The sequence below is a fragment of the Schistocerca americana genome, chromosome 7, assembly GCF_021461395.2.
Source record: "Schistocerca americana isolate TAMUIC-IGC-003095 chromosome 7, iqSchAmer2.1, whole genome shotgun sequence".
Lineage (NCBI taxonomy): Eukaryota > Metazoa > Arthropoda > Insecta > Orthoptera > Acrididae > Schistocerca > Schistocerca americana.
Genome location: NC_060125.1, coordinates 340,715,596 through 340,740,796, shown reverse-complemented (window position 1 = coordinate 340,740,796; position 25,201 = coordinate 340,715,596). Strand labels below are relative to the sequence as shown.

The window sequence follows — 25,201 nt, the reverse complement described above, 5'->3', positions numbered from 1 at the left end:
GGCACCCTGCACACTCACCTTCTACATGTTCTCCAACATCCACAAATTCAACAACTGTAGCTGGTTATTGTGCCCCCACTGGAAGATTTTCGGCCCTCACTGACCAACACATTCAACCAATCACCCTTAATCTAGTCTCCTATATTGAAGATATTAACCACTTCCTTCACCAGCCTTCCAACCCCTTTAACCTCCAGAACCGCTCCTTGTCACTATTGGTACTACTTCCCAATACACCAACATCTCTCATGTCCATGATTTTACTGCTATTGAATGCCACCTTTCCCCATGTCCTTCAGACTCCAAACCCACCACCTCATTCCTCACACACCTAGTAACTCTATCCAATTAATAACTACTTCTCCTTTGAAGGGATGGTATACAAAAGAAATCTGAGGCACAGCCATGGCATCCTCTAATGCCAGCCTGTTTATGCGCCATCTAGAGGAGACCTTTCTAACCTCCCAAAATAACAAACCCCTAGACTGGTTGAGGTTCATAGATGATACCTTCATGATCTGGACTCAGGACCAAGATACCCATCCTCATTCCTTCACAACCTAAACACCTTCTTTCCCTTTGGTTTCACCTGGTCATCCTCAACTCAGCATGCCACCTACCTGGATGTTGATCTCCTCCACTCAGATGGCTCCATCTAGACCTCTGTCCACATAAGGAACTGGAACAGCTGAACAACATCCTACTCATGGCTTTGATCACTTATTATCATCATGCCCTGAAATGAGGGGCATCCTACCCAAGATCTATATCACCCCTCCAAAAGTGGTGTTCTGTCACTTACCCAACCTCCAAAACACCCTAGTCTATCTTTATGCCACTCTCAATCCCAGTACCTTGCCACAGGGATCATATCCCTGTGGAAGACCCAGGTGCAAGATTTGCCCAATCCACCCACCAGCACTTCCTATTCCATATGCTTGGGCTTAGGCTTTCTACCTAACCAGAGGCTGGGCCACCTGTGAAGGCACCCATATCAAATACCAGCTCCACTGCAATCATTGCACAGTTTTTTATATTGGTGTGACTACCTGCCAGCTGTCCACCAGTATGAACAGTCACTGCCAAACTGTGGCCAAGAACTGAGCTCCCTGTGACACAACATCCAGCTGAACATAACATGCTTGATTTCAATGATTGCTTCACTACCTGAGCCATCTGGATCTTCTCCTCCACCACTAGCTTTTCTGAGCTATGCAAATGGGAATTGTCCTAACATTATCCGCTCTAGAAACTATCCTGGCCTCAAGCTACAGTAATCTACTGTCCCCACACCCTCCACCCATCAGGTTCCACCTTCTCTGTCTTATCACCTCCTCTCTGATCTTGTTCCTTCACCCTCTTTGTGTGTCACCCTCTGCCAATGCAACCACCCATCTTTCCCCTTCCCTGCACCTCTCCTTTTTCGAACCCACTCCCTCCCTGTCCCAAGGCCTCCTGACACTGTGCCTGTTGGCAGTCTAGTCCCTGCGTGCCCTGCCAGATAGCGTTCTTCTCTGCCCCTACGTGTACCTTGCTGTTCCTTTCCCTTCCCCACCCCATCCGTTCTGCATGACAGTTGCATTCTGATCTGAGCTGCCGGTGATGTGTGTGTGTAATGTGTACTTGCTTATGTGAATGTTGTGTGTGTGTGTGTGTGTGTGTGTGTGTGTGTGTGTGTGTGTGTGTGTGTGTTTCTGAGCTCAGAAAGTGAGTTCATAACAATGTGGATGATAAAGTTCGCATGTAATTTCAATCTGTACTTTGTTATTTTCCCATGCACGTAGTGCATATTGAAACATGTTTTTAAATGTTGCTGCATCTGGATTTTAATTAATGACTTAGGATGTTAGGTGAAGTTGGTGCTTTCTCACAAAACACAAAATTAACAGCCCTTCATTATTACAGTGGTGCTTGGTAAGTTAATCTTTCTGCTTTACACCAGATTGAAAAAAAAAAAAAAAAAAAGTTGACGTAAGGAACTGTGTATTTAACTCAAAACCTCCAAGCATAAACACAGACATATAGTTTAATTACTCTTATGAAATTAGGATTTGAAAGAATGCTGCTTTTCATGGTAAATATTGCACCTTAATATTTCATTGTTGTTGTAATGAAATTTGTAATATCTATTTAAGCCACACAAATCTTAAGCAATTTTCTGCAAATGAGCTAATATCAAACTAGATGCTTTTCTTAATAAAAGTAATTACTAAATTTTCACTAAGTGTAGCGTAAAAGTAATTATTAAACTTACACTAAGCGTAGCAAAAATATATCTGCATGTGGTGAACTTTTATGTTGTCTGACACAAAATTTTAGACACACACACATGTGAGGCTATGAGACTGTTATTCTCTTATGAAATATGCTGATCAGTTTTATGACTAAAAGGTACACAAATGACCCATAATGGAAACACAGGTGTTTGTAGTAAATCATGACTCAGTATTACAAAGTGTAATGCATGGTATAAATACAGTTAAAGCTACATATTGCTCAGAAGGTTGTAGCACACTCAGATATTAATTGAACACACAACTGATGATCAGACAGGTAAATAATCTGTTGCTTACCCTCAGATCATATTCCTGGCCTGCTTGAAAATCACGTGATGAGTAGACAATACCAGTTTTGGGATGAATCTTGAATTTTCCTATACCACGACCAGATTTAATGCTGTACTGCAAGTCAGCATTTGGACCTTCATCTTCATCAAATCCCAAAACCTGTGAAGTATTTCAATATCATACTGGGCAATTGGAAATTAAAATGACAGAATTTATACAACTTATACAACACTAACTATTTTGTAAATATTTTGATATTAATGTTGCACATTCTAAAACTTTATTGATGTTGAAGTCATCTGAAGCTTTATTTAAGAGTTAGGAATGAGTTTTCTTTTTCGGAAGTTTAGAGCTGTGTTACAAAAATGTTACGAGCAGCACATTTTAATCTGGAGGTTTTAAATGTTACAGATTAAAACATAGAAACCAAGTGTGCTTTTGCCACAATATCACATCTTCCCAGTTACATATTTTTATTTTTGAAGTACAATTATGCAAAGCATTCTTTAAACACAACAGCTGCATGCAAATAAGACTTTTGCTTACTGACACATATGATACATGTTGTACAAAACCAAATGTCTCTGGGTATGTTACTGCATAAATATTACACACAACTACATAATTGAACAACGTTGAGCATCAATTAATTTAACAGTATATATCTTCAGCATCAATTTAGTAATCAATGTTTTGATAAGAAATTTAAAATTCAATGGTTATATTGCACAATTCTCAAAATAAAATCTACATCCTTAGAGCAATACAAAGAACTACCAAATATCCTGGTTAATATTTCTAGTGCCATACAATAGCTCATGAAGCACTGATAAGACAAACTCATAAGCAAGTTAGCTCAAAGCACTAAATACAATCCAGTATTACAAGCTACATACAAAAATCCAAACCAATATATAGAAAGCCACTTTTTCTGCATGCTTCAACAAACCACACACAGAAGGGCTAAAGCAGGTTTTCATAGTTGATTCCAAACATTCACATGCACAATACATGCAAAGCAAACACACAGTACACACTTGCATTCCTTTCCTTACCCTCAGCATAGGCTCTCCCAAATAGATGTCGGAATCGTAAGTCTCCCAAGTTCCATTTTCAAGAAACGAATCAACTGCTACGTCCAACTCCTCAGTTTCATTCTGTGTGGATGTAAAGAGAATGATATGATGGTTTATGTCCATCCTTTAGTTTTATAAGGCAGCAGTCTAATTGCAAGAGAGCCACCTCCATGTGTTTTATTTCAACAGGTATCTGAGTTTCAGATTAAGAGCATTGTAGCACGGTATGTATGTCAGCACTATTAAAGTGGTGACCTTTTTTCATAACAATGGCAGTCACACACATTGTAAAATCACTGTTTGGAGCATGAGTAACTGCAATGTTTATAATGATAACAATGTTGGGAAATGACATGCATTACAACAAAAAACTGAAATCACTGGAGTTGCACCAAGAGAATGCCATACAGAGAACTAAATTTTAATAAACTGTCACCCTTGCTCTAGGTGAGAAATAGAAAAATTGTTTTTTTCTTTTTTAATATATAGCTATATAGTCATAGGAGCAAATTATTTCATCGGAGTTAACTGAAAAATACAGATAAAAGCCTGTCATTTCCAGAAGCATACTGGTAAAACAAGCTGGTGTCCACAAAGATTACATAATGTGTCTCAGTGAGTAGCTTGAAGCAAACAGACGAAACTATTTATAATTTACCACATAAAGTTGAGAACAGTACATCTCTAAGAATGTGCTTGAGGAGAATGGCTGGAATTTGTATTAAGATTGTAATATTATGGTGAACACTAATCCATGCTGTAGTATTTTGTGGAAGAAGCACTCTAAAGAGTGTGACCAAGTAGTTCCTAAAAAGCACTAATGCCATTACTGGTATCACATTTAGAAATTTTATGAGTGTTTCCCCTTTCAATAAGCATGACATTTGAGGGAAGATGAATGTATTGTAATACAGGTTGTGAAAGTGCATCACATGTGTCATATGGAAACTATAATGTATCAAACAAGAGCTGTTACAGGTTTTAGTTTACTTTAAATATAGATAAGCATCCTGAAGTTCTTGACATCAGTAATAAATAAAATATGGATTCATTATAATACCCCAAACTATAATAACAAAGTAAAGCAAAAAATTAAATGTATTCACCTTTGCTTGTATTTGACTGCCAAAAGTGCACAGAATGATACTTCAATATTTTTATTCAATTTCAAGTGGTAACTGATTGAGATAACAAATTGAATACATTTTAAAAATTCATTTTCATGAAGGGATGAATAAAAATTACTGTTCTTGCTAAAGAAATTGTGTTTTCTCCTACAAAGCACCTTGCATCATTATGGAAATTAACAAGCAACACTGGGGCACCTTTCACATAATATTAGATATTTATATTATGGAATTTTGAGGTGGTTTCTCAAGTCCTTTTATCTTTATCTGGCCAGCCTGACTGAGTTTTTCTTGGTTCCCCCAAATCACTTTGGGAATGTGTCAGAATGGCTCCATAAAACATAGATGCTGTCTGTAGTTTGTCTTTAATTATCTCAACACAATGTTAAACCTCAAGTAGTCTTTTTCTTCAACTTTTATTTTATTTTGCAGTAGTAAATGCAATGCTGATACACACCTCAAAAAGTATCAGTGGAATGTCTTTGGAATATTGTGAAAGGTGATTTGAATAAAATTGAGCTATGTTGGGGTAGGGGTGGAGGCAGAGAGGGGAAAGAGTCATGGTCAGACACTTAAGCACTTTTCACTGATCTTCATACTTAATGTGTATCCTGTATATACTTAATGTGTATCCTGTAGCGCAAAAATAAACAGCTTTGTGTTTAAAAGCATTTTATATTGACGATGAAATTTTTAAGTTTAGAAGCAACCGTGAAAAATTAGAACACACAATCTACAGAGTTAATATAACATAACTTCCAAATAAAGAATATTATACACTTTTCCTATCATGACTATTAGCAACATTCACCACACTGGAAATGTGCAAAATATTCAACATATCACTCAATCACAAAAATCTCCATATATCATCATCACAACCATTAATGATCAATGAAAAACAAGTCATACATGAGGTGGTGGTGTGGTCTACAGAGCTAGCCTCACATCATCATCATCATCATCATCATCATCATCATCATCTTGGACAGTTTCCAGCCTCTGGCTGGGTCTGTATGGAATATAAGCCTCTCCATCGTCTTCTGTCTTGCCACCATCTCTCCGTCTTCACCTTGGTCCAGTCTTCTCCTTTCTTCTGGAAACATTCCTCTACTTCTTTCAGCCATCTGTATCTTGGTCTTCCTCTTGGTTTCTTTCCTTCCAGTTCCATCTCGTGTATCCTCCTGGGTATCCTCTTCCCCTCCATTCTCTTAATGTGTCCATACCATCTCAGCCTTGACTTCTCTGTCTCCTCCTGCAATGGTTCCACCTTCATTATTTCTCTGATCCTCTCATTTCTTAAACTGCCTATCTTTGTCACTCCAATGCTGTTTCTCAAGAATTCCATCTCACTAGCCTGTACTTTGCTTTCCTCTCTTCCTTTCATAACGCAGGTTTCTAATGCATGTGTCAGGATCAGGATATAGTTGACTGGTATACAACCTTTTTACTGATTTGGGGTACATACTTGCTCCATATCAGATTTCTGACACTCTTCCGAAATGCTTCTGCTTTTCTCCCCCGCTCATTTATCTCTCTGTCTTGTTTGCATCTTCCTGTATCAGGCTTCCTAGGTACTTGAAACTCCCCACTCTCCACTCTCCTCAATCGTTCCCCACCAATCGTTATTCCAGTTGTTCCTCTCTCCTTCTTCTCTGTGATAATCATCTCACTCTTACTTATACCAAATTGCATACCATATTCCTGTACTGTTCGTTCCCACACGTCCGACTGCTCTTGTACTCCCTCCTCCTTATTCCCCCAAATCATCTACAAACACCATAGCTTTCTTCTTGCTTTCACCAATTACTTGTGCTACTGTACTCATTATATCATCCGTCACTACAATGAAGAGTAATGATGAAAGTGAACTTCCTTGCCTCAAGCCATTCTTCTGTTCAATCCAGGCTGATCTCTCTCCTCCCACTTTCACACAGCTCACACTTCCATTGTACATTTCTCTTATCCTCCAAATAATCTGTTTTGCTACTCCTCTGTTCTCCAGGGCTTTCCACACATTGTTTCTACATACACTATCATACACTTTTTCAATGTCCAGGAAGGTCATTAGTAGATGTATTCCATATGCATAGTGCTGTACCTGCAGTTGTCTTACAACAAAATTAGTTCCACTGTAGACCTTTCTGCTCTGAAGCCATGTTGCTCTTCTCTCATTCTTCCTTCTAATTTTGCCAGAATTCATGTTTCCAAAAATTTTTCACAATGACTCATCAATGTTATACTCAAATAGTTCTTGCACTCTTTTCTATTTCCCTTTTTAAATATTGGGACAACTGTTTGCTTCTTCCAGTCTTTTGGGACCATCTTCTGTCTCCACACAATTTTCATTACTTGATATAGCCATTGTATCCCCACCTCTCCTGTTGCTCTCATCATCTCTACACTTAGCTCATCCCCCTGGTGACTGCCCTTCCTTCATCTTGCCCAATGCCTCTTCCACTTCTCCCCATGTAAGTCTTTTTCTATTTGCTGTTCCTCCTCTTTTTTTCTCCTCAGCTTGTTCCTCCTCATCCAGGTCTTCATTCGGGTTCAGGAGTTCTTCAAAATACTCCTTCCACATATTCTCGATTTCCTCCTTATTCTCTACATCTTGCTCACTTTTGTTCACCATCTGAGCATAATCTGTTGTACCATTCTTTTCTTACTTTTAATCATCGCATATAACACCTTTTTTGAACCTTCACTATCCTCCTCCATCATTCTGGTCCACTGTTCCATCCACTTGCTTCTTTGTTTCTTGCCGTATACTCTTCTCTTGTCTCTGAATACCCTAAATGCCCTATTCTTCTTCTGTACTATATCCTTTGTTTTATCATTCCATCTCTTTTGGTTGCTTGTCCTCCCACATATTGCTTTCCGCTGCACTTACTACTGTTCCCCTGAATCTACCCCATTCCTCTTCTACCGTTTTTGGTTCATCCTTTGGGATGCTTTCCTTTAAAGACTTGTAGGTACAATTCTGGAATAAGTTTACCAACAATTATAAAGACAGCAACAAATGAAATGGACACATACAAAAAAAAAAAAAAAAAAAAAAAAAAAAAAAAAAAAAACTATTTGTGTTTTAGTTCACCCAGCTCATCAGAATGACAATTTTTAAGAAGAATAATGATCATGTAAAGCTGAATTATCTTTTTTCATTACAAGTACACACACACACACACACACACACACACACACACACACACACACACACACACACACACAACCTCATGAGTAATTAAATTTGAGAAGGTTGCCAACTGGGGTGAAAGTACTTCTGTTATCACAGCAAATACACATTCACTGTATCACTTGACTGGGATGTTAGCCTTGTGCTGGATGTTAGCGTGACTGTCAAGTGGAAGATGGCAATACACATGGTAACAGTGGATTTCATCACAACTACAACTTTTGGTTCCAAATACATGTGACAGACACTATTTAATCTTTAAAGTCGTCCGACCAATGAGAGTTTCACATGCCACCAACTGTACCATGAGGATCTTGACACAATGAAATCTGTGTCTGTCATCCTATCATTCATTCACTATGTTCTGTAGATCCCACCAAGATGAAGAACCTTCAGGGATGTGTAATTAGTCAATGTACACATTAATAAAAGAAAGAAATTCAGAGACATTTAATCTGCATGCTTTATTTACAATAATCTATCACTATAATGCTAGATGTTATTCACGCATAGGCCCAACTACTATGGGCAACAATTTGCTGTTAACAAGGGTTATGGTACAACTGACTATTGCAGATTATAACACAAGGCAGATGGGCCACAGTGTAGCACACATTTTTCCATTTCAGTTATGAACAACAACAACAACAATAACAACAACAACAACTGTTTGCAGCCATACTATCCAGAATAATCACCACATCATTGAGTTCAAAAGCCACCATCTCATATGTGGGCCGTGTCTCTACTACAAGTGCTCATGAGCTCATGTAAAGTAGTATAAACACCCTTTAGTTACAACTTCATCAGATTACTATCAGTGTCAGGTTGTTGATGATGCAGCATGAAGACTGTGTAAAGACTAACTGCTTTTCATTGTCGTCACACATTCATTTGTTATATCCACTTAAAAGATATTATTTCTGATAGGCTTTGTGGAACACAAAATGTGAGGTAGCATGTATGAACACATTTTCCATGGTTTTAAAGAACCAAATACCCTCAAGTTAGCAATATTCTGTCACCATAAGTGGAAGACGGTGTTCTACAATGAGGTATAAAATTAGAAAGGAACATCAGTTAACATATGATAAGAAAATAAAGAAGGTGCATGACACTTGTGGCCTGAAGTATGTAAAAAAATATAATGATGTATGCAATGGGGAAATGAATAAAGCTAATCAGAGAGGGATTTTTTTTAAAAAAAATTGCTAGTTTAAATAAAGCACATGATATAAAAATAGAAGAAAGTGGATAAGGCATATGGAATTGCCTTCCTTTACTTCATGTATGCATAATTTTCTCCATAATTCGCCCATGTCTTATAAATAGGCATTCTTTTGACATTTTTTCTCCATACAGTCCACTTTCCCACTCCATACAGTCCACTTTCCCACTTGTTCAGTGATAATACTTTTCATGGGTTTTCTTTTCAACATTTTTACTGGTTATTTTAATGGAAATTCCTGGAAAGCAGATTGATGCATGGAGCACAGTAAAACATAACAGAAAATAGTATTCATACTAGCTTTCAAGTGCTAGCTACAACACACATTCACACATAGGCTAATCACACATTTAGCTGCAGTGTGGTTTTGTGTTTCAATGTGTGTACTACTGTTGTAAAAAGAGCTAGCACTCAAAAGCTAGTGTAAATGCTGCTTTCTGTTATGTGTTACAGCACTCCTCACTTCAATCCGCTACAGGTAATTGGTTGCCTTTCCATTATTTATGTATTACTGTCCCTCTTTTTAAAATCTATCTTATGTGGTATGGTATTGTCCTATACAATTAAATCCCTTATAGGGTCTTCAGGCTAATTCTACAGTGCTAACAGCAAAAACAAAAGACTTTACCATAACAGTCTGTCATACTATTTACCAAGTGATTAGTGGAATCCAATGGTTGTGGGATGAAGTCACACAATCTTTAAAGTTGATTCTCTCTTGCTCCATAGTATATGTTATATGACATATTCATGAAAGGAAGAACCATTAAGCTTTTAACATTCTACTGATGATGATGCCAGTAGAGACAGGGCACAAGTCACATCAGGGAAATAATGGGGAATGAAAGCATCCATATACAGGGTGAGTCGAAAAGGTCTTTACAACTTTGAAATGACATAGAAATGTACTATTAAGATAACTTACAGGATCAATAGATGTTTCATTTTGTAGCAAAAAAACTTCCTCAAGGTTCACACAAAAGTGTCAAGTGTCTTTTTGATTTGATGTGTCTAACATTTATAATGTGGCAAACATCCCACAGCAAGCAGTTTCTTCCTACACTTGGTGCTGCAAATTGGGTGTAACTTATGCAATAGCAGCATAGTTTTGATTTTTCTGGTTGGTTAAATTGTTTGGCAGGGGAGGAACATACATGTGGTATTTAATGAAACCAGAGAGAAAAATCCAGTGGTGTAAAATCTGGGGAGCAAGATGGCCATGTGACTAGTCCTTCATGGCAAATTCGCTGACCTGGGAAGCAATTGTTAAGGAAATACTGAACTTCCCTGATTAAATGAGGCGGTGTGCCATCTTGTTGGTAGTAAACCATCCCATTTCAGTTGTCATCACTGATCTGTGGAATTAAAAAGTTTTGAGCATATCCAGATACACAATACCAGTCAAAGAAGCCATTTTAACTGTTCACTACACTGGCACTCCTGATGGCAGAGGGGCGGGGGGGTACCGGTGAACTATGCAAATCTAACTTGAGGTTACTTGCCACAAAACAACAGATCTACCAATTCCGTAAGCTGTATCAATAAGTTTGTTTATCATTCCAAAGTTATAAAGTCCTTTATGATTCACCCTGTACTTTTATAAGGAATTATCCCAGTATATCCCATAAGTGATTTAGAGCAACCAAGAAAAACCTAACTCTAGATGGCCGAACACAGATTTGAACTGCCATCCTATTGAGTCTGACCACTACACAACCTTGCTCAGCATACATTTACATACTTATTCTGGAAGCAGACACAAACACTTTGTCCTGCATGCATTAAACGGGCATGCCAGAGCTTTCTCTGTATAACTAACTCATGCCACACAAGTATATAAAAGACACTGCACTCACTGTGCTTTGATTCATACAAGATGTTTAAAACATGGATGGAATGTAATGGTAAGAATTATAGTAAATCTATGAATGAAGTTTTTAAGATCAAATACAAACTTATCAGAGAAGAGAGGCCAGAGGAGGAACTTGCTAAGAGTATGTACAAAATGGAAATAAAGCTTAAGACAATGACCGAAATGAACAAGCAAAATGGTTGGTATATATATGAAGATAGTAACTGTTCTCGAAAGAACAGATACCATTGATGACCGTGCAGCTTCTCTAGACTAAATGATAATTAATTGAAACCCTCGGTGGCTCAGATGGATAGAGCATCTGCCTTGTAAGCAGGAGATCCTGGGTTCGTGTCCCGGTCGGGGCACACATTTTCAGCTGCCCTCATTCAGGTATATCAACAACACCTGTTGGTAGCTGAGGGTTTCAATTAATTATCAAAATGGTTGGTGCTTACAAAAATTGAAATGTTTACAGCTGTTTCAAGTATCAAGAAGTTAAAAAAAAGAAACATTTACAATAAGTTACTTTTCATCACCTGACAGCCTGAAATAAAATTTCATGAAGCTGTTATGCATCTTCATTTGTCTGTAATTATTGTATCTATGCATTATCTGCATAAAGCTGTCTAAACTATCTCAGTTTTTAATAATGTGTTACATTTCTATCTTCAAATGGCTGTGATGTCTAACAAAATCCACAAACACACAATGAGGCAGCATTTCTATAATGATTTTTTTAAAATACAGATAGTTAGATTGCACAGGGATTGATGACTTACAAGTCATTCATTATGTGATATGTACAAATAAATGGAGTAAGCTTACAGCTTATTTGGAGAAAACAAGAATTCAACATGTGATTAATATTGTACAGAAAGGTATGAGAAAACCGAAGACATGAATAGATCAAAACACTAGTGACTTGCAAGTCATAAAAGAATACTTTTAAAATGTAAGTCAGCAAAGAATAGTACAGACAATATTCAGAAAATAACAGAAGGAAAATAAAATGTGATGTCACTTAATTTCTTTTCGTTTATGTGTAATTCAGAATACTCAAGCTACTCTTGTCGATTTATCGTATACCATAAGTTTCATATTATCCTTTTTTTCCCAAGCCACACAAGGAATTCTAATCCTCCTGTTTATTTCTTCTTCCTCCAACAAGTCTGCTTTATTATAACTACCTTCTTTAGCTACTATGCTGATAATCTTTCAAGATTTTTTCTTCTTATGAACAAGAGACTGTCTTCACCCTTGACAACAAGCTGGAAACAAGCATTATCCTCTGATTTATTCTTTTATGTTTAACTCCTTTCACAAGCATTTTTCTTTTCTTGTAAGCCTTATTCCAGCTCTTCACACCTTTAATAACAATAGCAAAATATCTTGATTTGTGTCCTTCTGTAAAAATGCTAACACAACAGAAGAATCATTTAAAAGCTTTTGAAAAGAGGAATATGTATGAGTTAATATTAGGTTGACACGTGAATGGAACCAATGCATTTGATCTGCACATAGGGACTCCATTTAACAGAACATGACTAGCTGTGCTGTACATGGCCCCTCTCCATGCGGATCTAATTTAATAACCAGCTGAAGAATATATAAATGTTTCACAAATACATTTATTTTCTAGTATGCAAATAGTGCATGAAACACTCTTTGCTGCCTAACAAGCCCATGGCACAAACAGAAGAAGGAGTTACTGGTTATGTGGAAACCTATAATATGAAATTTAATTAATTATTATCTTTCTGTCTTCTCCTGTGTTTGTTCTTATTAGAAACTAAGTTGCTGACTCTCATTATTAAGCTAGGTTCCAACAAAGCATGCAACTGGAAAGGAGTGCCACACTTCCATATTAGCTTTCATAAATTTGTGGACAAGACCCAGCCAGTCATCTTCCTTAGTACGCAACGTCTGCAATATCTATAAAGATGTGACTCAGTTAATCATGGAAAGCTGAGTACGAATGAGCTCCTGATACAAAATAGTGTTATAGCCAGTTTAGTTTTTGCGGCTATTTTAACACAGAGAAGGGATAGAGTGATATGAGCCAAATAATAATGGAAGAATGTGGGTTAGGAAATGGATTCTGAGTAGGACCTTGTAATTTAATTGACATGATATTCACTAATAGGTACCCAGATGATTTTAAATTTGCTACAAGTGCCTGAAGATCCATTTGATTACTTTCTAGAAGACATTTCCCCACTGATTTTCAAATCAGATACTAATATGAAATGAGCAGTAAGTCCAAAGAGGGCATTCTCTGAAGAGTCTGAATTTTTTTTATTTTAATACATATAAGAGGGCTTGCTGAAAAGTATTTTTTTATGTGAAAACTCTTAAAGCTTTTAAATAAAATAAACATTATTAACATTCTACAACTTTATTCTTCATGTCTACATATTTGCAGATCTTTGTGGCTAGAGGGCTCTGAATTGCAGTATGTAACATGGCAGTGAGTAACGTTAACTGTCAGTGCGTGAGAAGCACCATGCCGTAACTGAGTTTCAAATTTGAGAGTTTTCCCATGCTTGGAGCACCCTCCCCTTGAGCATGACAATGCCAGACCACACGCGAGTGCTGCAACATCTGCAACAATCCAGTGCCTTGGGTTCACTGTCACCAATCATCCTCCATACAGACTGGCCCCATCCTTTTTTCACCCATTTCTGAAAGTTAGAGAACATTTTCGAGGACTTCACTTTGATAGTAATCAAGTGGGTGCAAACACAGGTGAGGCTGTGGTTGCATTAACAAAGTCAAACATTCTACAGTGACAGCATGAACAAACTGGTCTCTCATTGCGTGGGTAACTATGTTGAGAAATAAATATGTAGACGTGAAGAATAAAGATGTAGAATGTTGATAAATTTTGTTTTATTCAAAAAGCTTTGTGAGATTTCACATGAAAAGTCAGAGGCATTACTTTTCACCACACCCTCGTGTAAATTCATCCACTACACTTGCTAAGCTATCCAGAAACCACTTAAACACCTTTCTACACACACTGAATTTGATTGTGTGGATTGTTGCTTAGCAAGTGGCGAATGGAACAATTCATATGGTCGGACCAGAGACTTTTACATTCCAAATGTCAACAGTGACAGATTCTGATTGTTTGTAATCAGGTATATTCTTCAACTCATGAAAACAGCTATTCCTAAAGTTTTTACATTTTGAAATTTCTGACATCTCTGTCTCTGTAACAGTTCCTGCTTGCATCATACAACTCTGGTTGACCTCCTCACAATTTCATAAACTGCAGAGCTTCGAGAAAAAATCAAATATGTCTGACATTAGACATTAGCCCTCATGCCTGCAGGTAATGTCATAATATTTACCACAGCACTTTGTTCACATGAGGTGTACTCCATGAAAATGTGGCTCTTCCTAACATGTCACACTCCTCGTGAATGTATCTTTCTATGGGGATTTCATTCTATGGATCCAAATGTCTGAAATATTTGCATATAAGTTCACAATGTCAAAACAAGTATCAATTAGTTGGGTGTAGCATTAATTGTTTGTGAATCTCAAAATGGTGAGTGAGAAAAACATAGTTGTGTTAAGACTGAATAGCACAATTTCTAAGAAAATCTTTCAAGAAAAGGACTTTTCTGTTATTTCAGTGTTTTTTCCTTAAATGTACAAAATTAATTTTTGGAGGTGCACTATAAATCCAATTATTTTTAACTAGCCTTCAAACTTCCATCTTCTTAACCACAGATGAAACACGGAACAGAAGTTACATGTGAAGTCGTATTTTAAGTCCATTTACCATTTATCTCTGGCTTGGCAGTATCGTTTCTAGGTTCTAAGATTATCAAATTTCATCTGCTGCTAGCATTTCATTATCGATTTACTCTGTGTTGTTTGTCTCTCTCTGGACTTCGGTCACAGGTGACTTTATTAATCAATTCCTTGCTAGTCTAATTTATTTGACTCTTTAATTACTCTTCTGATTAAAAAATCTTCTCTTCTTCTTCTTCTTCTTCTTCTTCTTCTTCTTCTTCTTCAGATATTTGACATTCACTCCTAGATAAAAGCCTCCTCTAGAGTTTTCCATTCTCCAGCTATGAGCATTCATGTTGCTCCTGGACATCTAATGTCACTTACCCATCATAATCTCAGCCTTTACTTATCTCTTGGAATCCAGGAAAGAACTTGGAAGAAACAATGGAAGCTCATTTCTGAAAAATCTATTAGTTTCCAAAAACGATTCCATGTGTGTATTTCTCTTACACCTTGAAATGTGTTTCATTCTACTGCAGTTACTCTCTGATCCCAGTCAATGCTATTCCCTTAACAGTATTATGGTGGTCCATGAGCTACCTGTGACTAAATCCTGTAACAACTGTTCCCACTTCAGCCTCCTCCTTGCAGCATACAGACAACTGTGTGCACTATGTTCTTAACTTCACCAGAGGGATAGCCACTTCTGAGACCAATCACACTATACATATATATCAACTCTGGTGAAGGTACAAGAACCTTCGTGCTTGTTTATATTTGATAGTGTGATCCAGTATAAGCATTCTTTCACTCTGTAGGCATCCTTTTATGCACTAAGCCCCCCCCCCCCTCCAAATATTTACAAAATATACAGAGTGCATCAAAATATTTATACGCACTTTGAACTGTCACAGAAAATTTATTTTCCATTATACAGGATTCAGCTTCTGGGAGAAAGTAATGTTATACTTGTTCAACAGGTGGGAGCAGAACCATCACTCTTGCTACTCAAACTACAGCCCACTTCACCCAGGACGGCACTTACGTGCTTAGAGGTCGAGTGGAAAGGAAGTGGGGAGAGGGGGTGGGTGAGAACTGCATATGAGAGGTAGTGGAGAGCGAGTGAACAAAGTCCACACTGCCAAACTGCACTGCTGTTGACAACAGTCGGGCTCGTTTGCCTACGGTACACTGCATTATTTGTTCAAATCTATGAGGGAAGTAATAAATATTAAAACTAATTTCGATCAACTATAATGAGAGAAATATTAATTCTCATTGTGTCTACTGCTCCATTCAGATCTATGAGGGGAGTAATACGAGGGCTATACACAAAGTACATTACGTTTTCGTTTCTGTCCGTTAGGGGCGGGGCTAGCGTGGCCATCTTGGTGTCATGGCATTCCGCCGCTCAGTTGGCATCCTGCCGTGCTAGTGAGAGGTTTGTGCTGTACTCCATTGAGTTACTGTGACAGTTTGAAATGTCAGCGTTAATTGAAAATGCCGCGAAGTGTGAAGTGCATGCTGTAATAAGGTTTCTGACAGCAAAAAACTGTACACCAATAGAAATCTATCGGCAGCTTTGTGAAGTGTATCGGGACAACATAATCACTGAAGGTGGAGTGTGTCAATGGGTCATAAAATTTAAAAATGGCCAAACTAACGTTCACGACGAAGAGCGAAGTGGAAGACCCAGCATAGTGACTGCCGAACTTGTCGAAAAAGTCGATGCCATAGTCCGTGAAAACCGTAATTTCACAATAACGGAACTCTCTATGAGTTTTCCACAAATTTCACGAAGTTTGTTGCACGAAATCATTACCGAAAAGCTTGGTTACCACAAGTTTTGTGCAAGATGGATACCAAAAATATTGACAGAGATTCACACAAATCAGCGAATGGCTGCAGCGTTAACATTTTTGGACGCTTACGAGAAAGATGGCGACTCATTACTCGATCGCATCGTTACTGGTGACGAAACATTGGTTAAGCATGTGAACTGCGAGATAAAATTGCAGTCATTGCAGTGGGGGCACACAAATTCCCCCCAAAAACCCAAGAAATGCATGCAGACAATGTCGGCAAGGAAGGTGATGGCGGGTGTCTTTTGCGACAGAAAAGGTGTGGTTTTTGTGGATTTCCTGGAAAGAGGCACTACAATAAACTCTCAAAGGTATTGCCAAACTCTGCACAACCTCAGAAGAGCAATACAAAACAAGCGCAGAGGAAAGTTGGGCTCAAAGATCTTGCTGATTCACGACAACGCCCGGGCCCACATGGCAAATGCCACTCGTGAAGTTCTCGAATCTTTTAAGTGGGAGTTGTTTCCTCATCCGCTGTACAGTCCCGACCTGGCACCGAGTGACTTTCACTTATTCCGAGCAATTAAGAAGTGGTTGGCTATGCAGCGTTTTGATGATGACACACAGCTTCAAGAAGAAATAACCACGTGGTTGAAGGCGCAGGCAGATGTATGTTACGATGAAGGAATTTCCAAGCTCGTCCATCGCTACAATAAGTGCCTTAATTTAAATGGCAACTATGTAGAAAAGTAGTATTTAAGTGTGGCTTTCATCTGTATATAATAAAAAAAATTTCCAATACTTTATTTATTTTTAATTCCAAAACGTAATGTACTTTGTGGATAGCCCTCGTAAATATTAAAACTAATTTTGATCAATCACAATGAGAGAAATATTAATTCACATTGTGTCTACTGTTGCACTGATTTAATCTGCATGATGTTGGGACGTGAGACATGTGAAGACATGAAGTATAGTTACTCTCAAAATGACAATTGTCTAACAATAAGGTCATTGAAACTGCTTGCAATAATTATCATTTATTGCAATTTGAACTGCATTATAAGTAAAAATTTAATACACAACAAAAACAACTTCAGTCACAAAATGAAATCATTATATTTGCTTAACAACTGCTTCTACTCAACAGAATTTTTAAAAATGTGTGTAAGGTGTGTGTGTGTGTGTGTGTGTGTGTGTGTGTTTGACTGTAGTTACGTGATTTCACTGCATGTAAAAAAGAATTAGTGGTAGAAAAAACTAATGTAAAAGACTATCATGAAAATGGTCAGTAAGTTGTCATGTATTTCACTGTTAACGTGCATTATGAGTGTAAATTAGCGCGTTCGACATTGCAGTGACAGACCGCATTTATAATCCATTGAACACGCAAACAATTAACCATCATCTGCGAATAACTCCAGGGAATGCTGACTGATAACATTGACCGAAATGACAGTAGAAATATAGGACTTCTGACCAATTTATCCTGCTGCTTTCTCGCGTGTTAAAGCATACAACATGGTGGGAGAAACTCAACTTGTCCTTGGGCAATATGTTGAACATTATAACCTACATAATCAAAAAGATATGAAGTCCTAATTAAAAGGGCTAGGAAGTTCTCATTATTATGTATGCAACTGACATGTTGGCAAACACGTTTTTAGACCATGAGTCTTTAAAGCTAAAAACTGTTATTACTTTGTTCCAAAGTCTCCATCATAACACCATTGTTACTTCTATCTGAGTCCGTTTCCGAACAATCTGATTGTAAATTTACAATGATAGGTTCAAGGCTTATATCCATCATCACTTCCCTGTTAAGGCCTTCATTCTAAAGCTTCAGGCTACAAATGAGATGTTGTCTGTTGCCTCATGTACAAACGATATCATTTAGAATATTTTTTATTTTTTTTCCTCCCCCCACACAGCCTTAAAACTCTTTGCCCAAATTAATTTCATGGGGGTACACTAAGTGACGCAAGTGTAAATGAAAAACTGTGAGACCCCATTCACGAGCAAGGAAGTCAACTTGGTACATTCTGTCACGTGACTTGTATAAATTAACGAGCTGCAGATCGGCACCAGTCTCGACTATACTGTGCTTCGTATTTTTATTTTTAAGCTGGGGAAAAAATCCGCTTTTCTGGTGTTTGTACTTCACGTTTTCTCTGTAACAGTTGAATTGTAACTGGCAATTCCAAATTCGAAGCAAAGTATGACCAGAATTGTGAATCACATCACAAAACTGACAGCGTTCATTTCAAAATGGTAGTCACTGCTGTTTTTCTTACACGTAAATACAAGTTTATTCTCAGAAGCAAAACCAGAAGAAGAATAGTCAGCATGCAGAATAATTATCTGAGTACCTATTCCTATGAGAACTTTGAAACCGCCAGTACCATCACTCATTTTCCAGCAGATCTTCCTGGAATGATTTTTACTGAACCATGTTTCATCAAGGTAATACACTGTTGAACTACCTTCTTCTCCTGTATCATGAATCTTTATATTGGATGTAGTTCATGCTGCACCAATGCCACTTCTTTGAACTAAAAACTCTCTTCTTAACATATCTGGAACCAATGTCTTTTCAAATTCTTTACATTGACGAATCGCTTAGCATTGAAGCCAGCATAACTGTAACATGTTTTTGTGGTGATGGGCATTAATAATTCACATGGAGCAATTTAAAACATCGTTGTTAAAACTATCCATTTATGTTACAGGTTTCTTATGATTTCGAAGCTTTCCAGGCGACACGAAACCAACTTTTTCTACACTTCCTATAGCTCTGACACTTTTGTTTATAGTTCTCTTGCCAGCACAACATGGTTCTGGAGTCCATTCTTGTGTTTTCATATGTCAACAGTAGGAGATCTGCTTTAAAATTCACATTTGAAAAAGTTACAAATGCGGTAAATAATCCCCCTCGCCTGCTTGTGATGCACTTCACATTTATGACCGTCACCTGTATCTTTTTTAATTGCACTTAAACATTTATGGGTACACATTCACAGCTATACTACTGAAAAAAAAAGAAAAAAAGAAAGAAAAACGGCAACAGTGCAGCATGTACGAGCAACATTCTTGCTCTCTAGCTGTACCTCTCTGCTAGGCCCCCAGAAAGAGAATGAATATTATTGGCTGCCAGTGGCTAGAGGAGGGGGATACACAGAACAGCTGAAACCTGGGTCGCCTTCTCACATGACACAAACTTTAGTTAGTGGCAGAGAAGTAACTTCAACATGGCAGAAATATGTATGAACTTTGGATCCCTGAAGCATGTGATTAAGTGGTACTGGAAGTCTGAAAATGCTGCTGTGGTTCACAGGGAGCACAGCAGTATGGTACAGAAACACCTTCAAGTTTAACAATTACACATTTATGAGGCAGATTCGAAGTTCTTGGAACATTATGTGATCCACATAAAGGGCAATCAGGGTGATCTCATACAGCTACAAGTGATGAATCCTTGGCTGTACTCATGGAACTGTTTCAGCATTTATCTCCAAAATCCCCAAGGCAAGGGTGACATGAGGGTAAAGAAGGTGTGTGCTACACACTCTGAAGAAAGGTATGTTTCATGTGTAACATGTAAGTGATGATAATCCAGGTGGAAAATTAGAATTTTGTGAATGGACTCATGAGATGAGAGATGTGAACCAGGATTTATGGGTGGCATAATTTGGTTGAATGAAGCTTGATTCAAATTTAATAGAACTGTCAACATGCACAGTTGTGTGTAATCGGCTGGTTTGGCTGCAAGGGGACACTTTGGGCTTTCCTGCTTTGAAGGTAATGTAACTCGAGAAAAGTACCTAACAATGCTTGTTGATTCTATACACTCGTCCATTACACAGTGTGACACATTTTATTACCAATGAGATGGCACCCCACTGCACTATTACAGGGATGTATGACCATACATGGATCTAAATTTTCCAGGCCAGTGGATTGGACACAGGTGGGCAAATCGAGCTTCCTCCACACTCTCCACATCTAATGCCATTCGATTTCTTCTTATGGGGCACAGTAAAAGATAAAGTGTACAAATGTAAACCACACAATCTGGACACACTTTGAAATGAGATGCAAGTGGTGTGCACAGAAATCACAATGTACACCTTTGTAAGATGTATGGAATCAAGAGTGACTAATACTAGAAAAGTATTGATGCTGAAAGCCACCATTTTGAACATTCATAAGAAAGAAGCCCATTTACTTTTCAAATTGGAGCTAACTCTTTCCTTTTCAGAAATTTTACCTTGTAAAATGGAAAATAAATTTTCTTTGACAGTTCAAAGTACGTATACACGGTTTGACACACCCTGTTGACTTTTCTTAAGCCGCCCATGGTATAACTACAACTTATAATTCTAAGAAATTGTCATATGTATCTGATATTTATGTACATGTATTTTAAGCTTTCATTCATGAGAGCCACTTCCAGTTCTTATAACTATATGTATAAATTTACATGCTGTAAAATACATATTACTTAATAGGATTTTCTACTGAGAATTGCAGTGCCATTCTTTTGCTCTACATATGTGAAAGCATTAGTCTGTGAGCATATCTACATCCTTAAAATTATAACAGGTTTCTGGTATGTGCTTAAAAGTTTTCCATTTCATTGCATGTATATAAGGCACCAAATAACATATTAGGAATTGATTTTCAAGCAGTTTTTTTCTGGTGTCTGATAACCAGTCTATGTTTGATCGAACTGAAAATGATTTACCCGAATGCATATTTTCTAATCAGACATGCAGCTGTTGAAATAAGCAATTCCCAAAGAAATTAGTCTAATTAAAGACATCTAAAAATTAATATGTTAGTTAAACTGCACAGCAAATACCCTTTGCTGTCTAACAGGTGCAGAAGATACATCTATTTGCCATACTTATAATAACAATGATTTATATTTGCATCCTGGCAACAGAAACAGGAAGGTTAGCTGTCCATTTAAGCCCAGTACCAATAAGTTTCACCCCTAGAGTGTTGCGTACGTTTAGTGCCAGTAGATTCAGAATTTGTTTTCTGTAAAATAGTCTTAACACTGTTGCAGTTAAAAAAAAAACCAAAGAAAGTCTAAGCCACATTACAATTAAAATATTAATTGCTGAACCAGAAACCTGAATGCAGAGCAAGGTACATAATGATGTGTCAATTGTAGGTAAAAATTTGAAATGAAATTGTATTGTGTACAAGTGTGTCGGTTTTTGTGCCCTCAAAAAGAGAAAACCTTTATAAATAATGGAAGTAAATATAACCACTCCTTCTTCAGAAGAAACTAACACAAAACGAACACACACTCACAGTCCCATTGTTTTGGCAAACAACATTTTCCTAGTGGTAAAGCTTGACCACCTCAGGGAGTGTATCCATTGAGTACAATTTAGCTTTGTGTATGTGTGTTTTGTACTCATGAGCTCTGAAAAAGGGCAATGCCCCTCAGCCTTTCATCGCTCAGCTTCTCATCATAATAAGTGGTCACCTTTATTCCTTCCATTATATGTATTCCTCCCAGAACTTTTGTGTATCATATTAATAGCAGAAGTTTGAGGGCTAAGCTGCTATGTTTAAGTTCCTTTTTCCTACCCTTTGTGACCAATGACCTCAGCAGTTTGGTCCCTTCGGAATTCACCCTCTATCCTTTCCCATCACTCAGTGTGTACACGTAATGGTGACTCGTTGTTCTTATTGATTCTATTAAATATAATGCAATTGTAAGTAATGAGAATAATGAGGTTGTCAAAACAGGACTTTGAAGAACTTATAAATGTATAAGACTGGGTGAACTACGAGTCTATATCATTTTTCCCCTCCCTGCCTTATAAGTGTTTCTTTGCTTTCTTAAGGGCAAGATAGCTACTTGCTATCACTAATCTGTTGCTGAAAAGAAAAGGAAGATTATTTTAACTTTCTAAGAGTAAAGATTCTCTAGCTTTTGTTTTGTTAACAGTTCTGTGACAACTGAGGTGAACAACAAAAGTAATTACAGTGCACAATATATGTGTACCTTTGTAAACATATGAGCCTTTCTGTAACATACAGTTATTTGTATCACCAAAGAATGCCTACTTTCTCCTTTACAGTTTTTTGCACAGCCATAAATGTCATTTTGGAGCAGACCTAATGAATAGCTACATATTTAGGGCACACTCAAAACTTCATTTTGTGAATTTTTGTAAGGAGAAAAAATAGAAAAATGTAGAAAATATCTCTGTTCTGATGACTGCATAAGGCCACAAATAATGACAGTTTGACATGAAAATATGTCATGGGACTGAAATATGCTGCTTATTCAAGAATTGTAAGCATTGATGGTACACTGGAAATTAAATATTTGAACAAATTCTTAGAATTTCAGAGCTGAGACTCCTTTCTTTGAAGCACTGCAATGGAAAGCAAGAAAGAGTAATGATGGAAAGTGTACATTATGTTGAAAAAGAGCAAGCCCACAGAAGGTGTGGCACAAACAGAAAATACAACTGCTTGTTTTTTGTTTCTATTGCTTTGGGTGTCTTGAGGCATATTTGTGATTGAGTTAATGTACCCTGTACTAACTTACACATTTTTCTCCACTGCCTACACCTTACATGCTTTTCCTGAACATAACTTTGAAATAAATAAATAATATTTCCTTTCAATTACTTAAAATATTTACATGTACATTCACTGAAACAATAAAAATCTATCATTCAGTGTTGTCAAATTTTATGAAAACAGTTATACCAGTTTCTGTAAAAATAAAAATGTTACAAAAGGCTTTTCTGATGGCCTAAAAGGATGTCATGGGAAAAATTTAACTCACTATTTACAGATATTTCAAGCAATATCACTTAGCTTTGCAAAACAGAAGGCAGACATGTTTTCCTAGTGTGTGTAACTACCTACTCACAAGAAGAGCAGAGGTGGGAAGTGCAGTAGGTGATGCTCCAAAATAGTGTTCAGTTTAATACCAAAGTGTGTTTGCAGGTGAAAGTGGTGTACAAAGTGGGTATAGTATATATAAACAATTTATTCATGCAAAATACTTCCTACCGTAAAGAAGTGAACATACTCACCTGGAACAAAGGTATGTCTTTCCCAGCTGACTCGGGTATGGTCACTTTGTACAGTGTACGTTCAGTGAACTCAGGAGCATGGTCATTGATGTCTGTCACTATTACAACCACCTGAGTTGTAGAAGAGAGTGGTGGAGTTCCGTTGTCACTTACTGTGACCTGCAAAAGTTCAAGAATTAATTTTACAACTGTTGTATTTCCTCAAATAGTCATAACTGTTAACAACTCATGATTTAAATGAAGCAAAACTAATTCCAGTCATAAACAATCCACTCCTCTAAATCACCAAAGCGTCACTCCCAAAGTACATTAATAGAAGGGTTGGCCAGTACGTGCTTTAAGAGGTGTCAACCCAGGTACTGCCGACAGACTCATTTAAGTCAACAATTCTGGTTCCTTTTGAAGTACTTACCTATTTCCTTGGAGAAAAGAGAAGCAGTGGTATAAATGTCAAGAGCTCTGATGGAAATCCAGTACTAAGCAAGGAAGAGAAAGCTCAAATATGGAAAGAGTATATAGAATACTGTACAAGGGAAATGTACTTGAAGGAAATTTAACAGAAAGGGAAGATGACATAGATGAAGTTGAGTTATGATATTGTGCGAAGAATTTGACACTCCACTGAAAGACCTAAATCGAAACATGGCCCTGGGAGTAAACGACATTCCATCAGAACTACTAATATCTTTGGGAGAACCAGCCATGACAAAGCTATTCCACCTGGTGTGCAAGATGTCTGTGACTGGAGAACCCTCGGACATCAAGAGGGAATGTAATAATTCTAATTACAAGAAAGCATGTGCTGACAGATTACCGAGCTATCAGTTTAAAAGGCCGTGACTGCAAAATACTGACACAAATTTTTTTACAGAAGACTGGGCAAAATGGAGAAGCTGACCAAGGGAAAGATCAGATTAGATTCCGGAGAAATGCAGGAACAAGTGAGGCAATACTGACCCAAAGACTTCTCTCAGAAGATATGTTAAGGAAAGGCAAACCCATGTTAATGGCTGTTGACAGGCTTTTGACAATGTTGACTGGAACACACTCTTTGAAACTCTAAAGGTAGCAGGCGTAAAACACAGGGATGAAAACGTTATTTACAAATTGTACAGACGTCAGACAGCAGCCATAAGAGTTAAGGGGCACGAAAGGGAAGTACTGGTCAAGAAGAAGGGGAGGGAAAGGGATGGACTGGTCAAGAAGGGGCTGAGGCAGGGTTGTAGCCTATCCCTGATGTTATCCAATCTGTATAGTGAGCAAGCAGTGAAGGAAACCAAAGGAAAATTTGGAGAAGGAATTGTAGTTAACAGAGAAGAAATAAAAACTTTTAAGTCATCCAATGACATTTTAGTTCTCTCAAAGGCAGCAAAAAACTTGGAAAAGTAGCTGAATGGAATGGGCAGTGTCTTGAAAGAAGAAGATTAACAATGACAAAAGGCAAAATAAGGTTAATAGAATGCAGTAAAATTAAATCAGACAATGGAGAGGGAATTACGGTAGATTTGGAAATAAGACACTAAAAGTTGACGAGTT

The 25,201-nt window shown here is 37.5% G+C and overlaps 1 protein-coding gene and 1 non-coding gene across 2 annotated transcripts in view; one reads left to right on the top strand and one right to left on the bottom strand.

Annotated features, from left to right (window-relative positions):
• LOC124622512 (fat-like cadherin-related tumor suppressor homolog) overlaps positions 1 to 25,201 on the bottom strand; it is an 883,388-nt gene that overhangs the window by 147,276 nt on the left and 710,911 nt on the right. Inside the window, exons 6-8 of the mRNA XM_047148232.1 lie at positions 23,666 to 23,824; positions 3,623 to 3,724; positions 2,574 to 2,726 (exon numbers count right to left, since the gene is read on the bottom strand). Of these exons, the coding sequence (XP_047004188.1) occupies positions 2,574 to 2,726; positions 3,623 to 3,724; positions 23,666 to 23,824 (414 nt within the window). The remainder of the gene's footprint in view (positions 1 to 2,573; positions 2,727 to 3,622; positions 3,725 to 23,665; positions 23,825 to 25,201) is intronic.
• On the top strand, positions 11,338 to 11,411 carry Trnat-ugu. The gene has a single exon. It is a non-coding gene; the product is annotated as a tRNA-Thr (tRNA).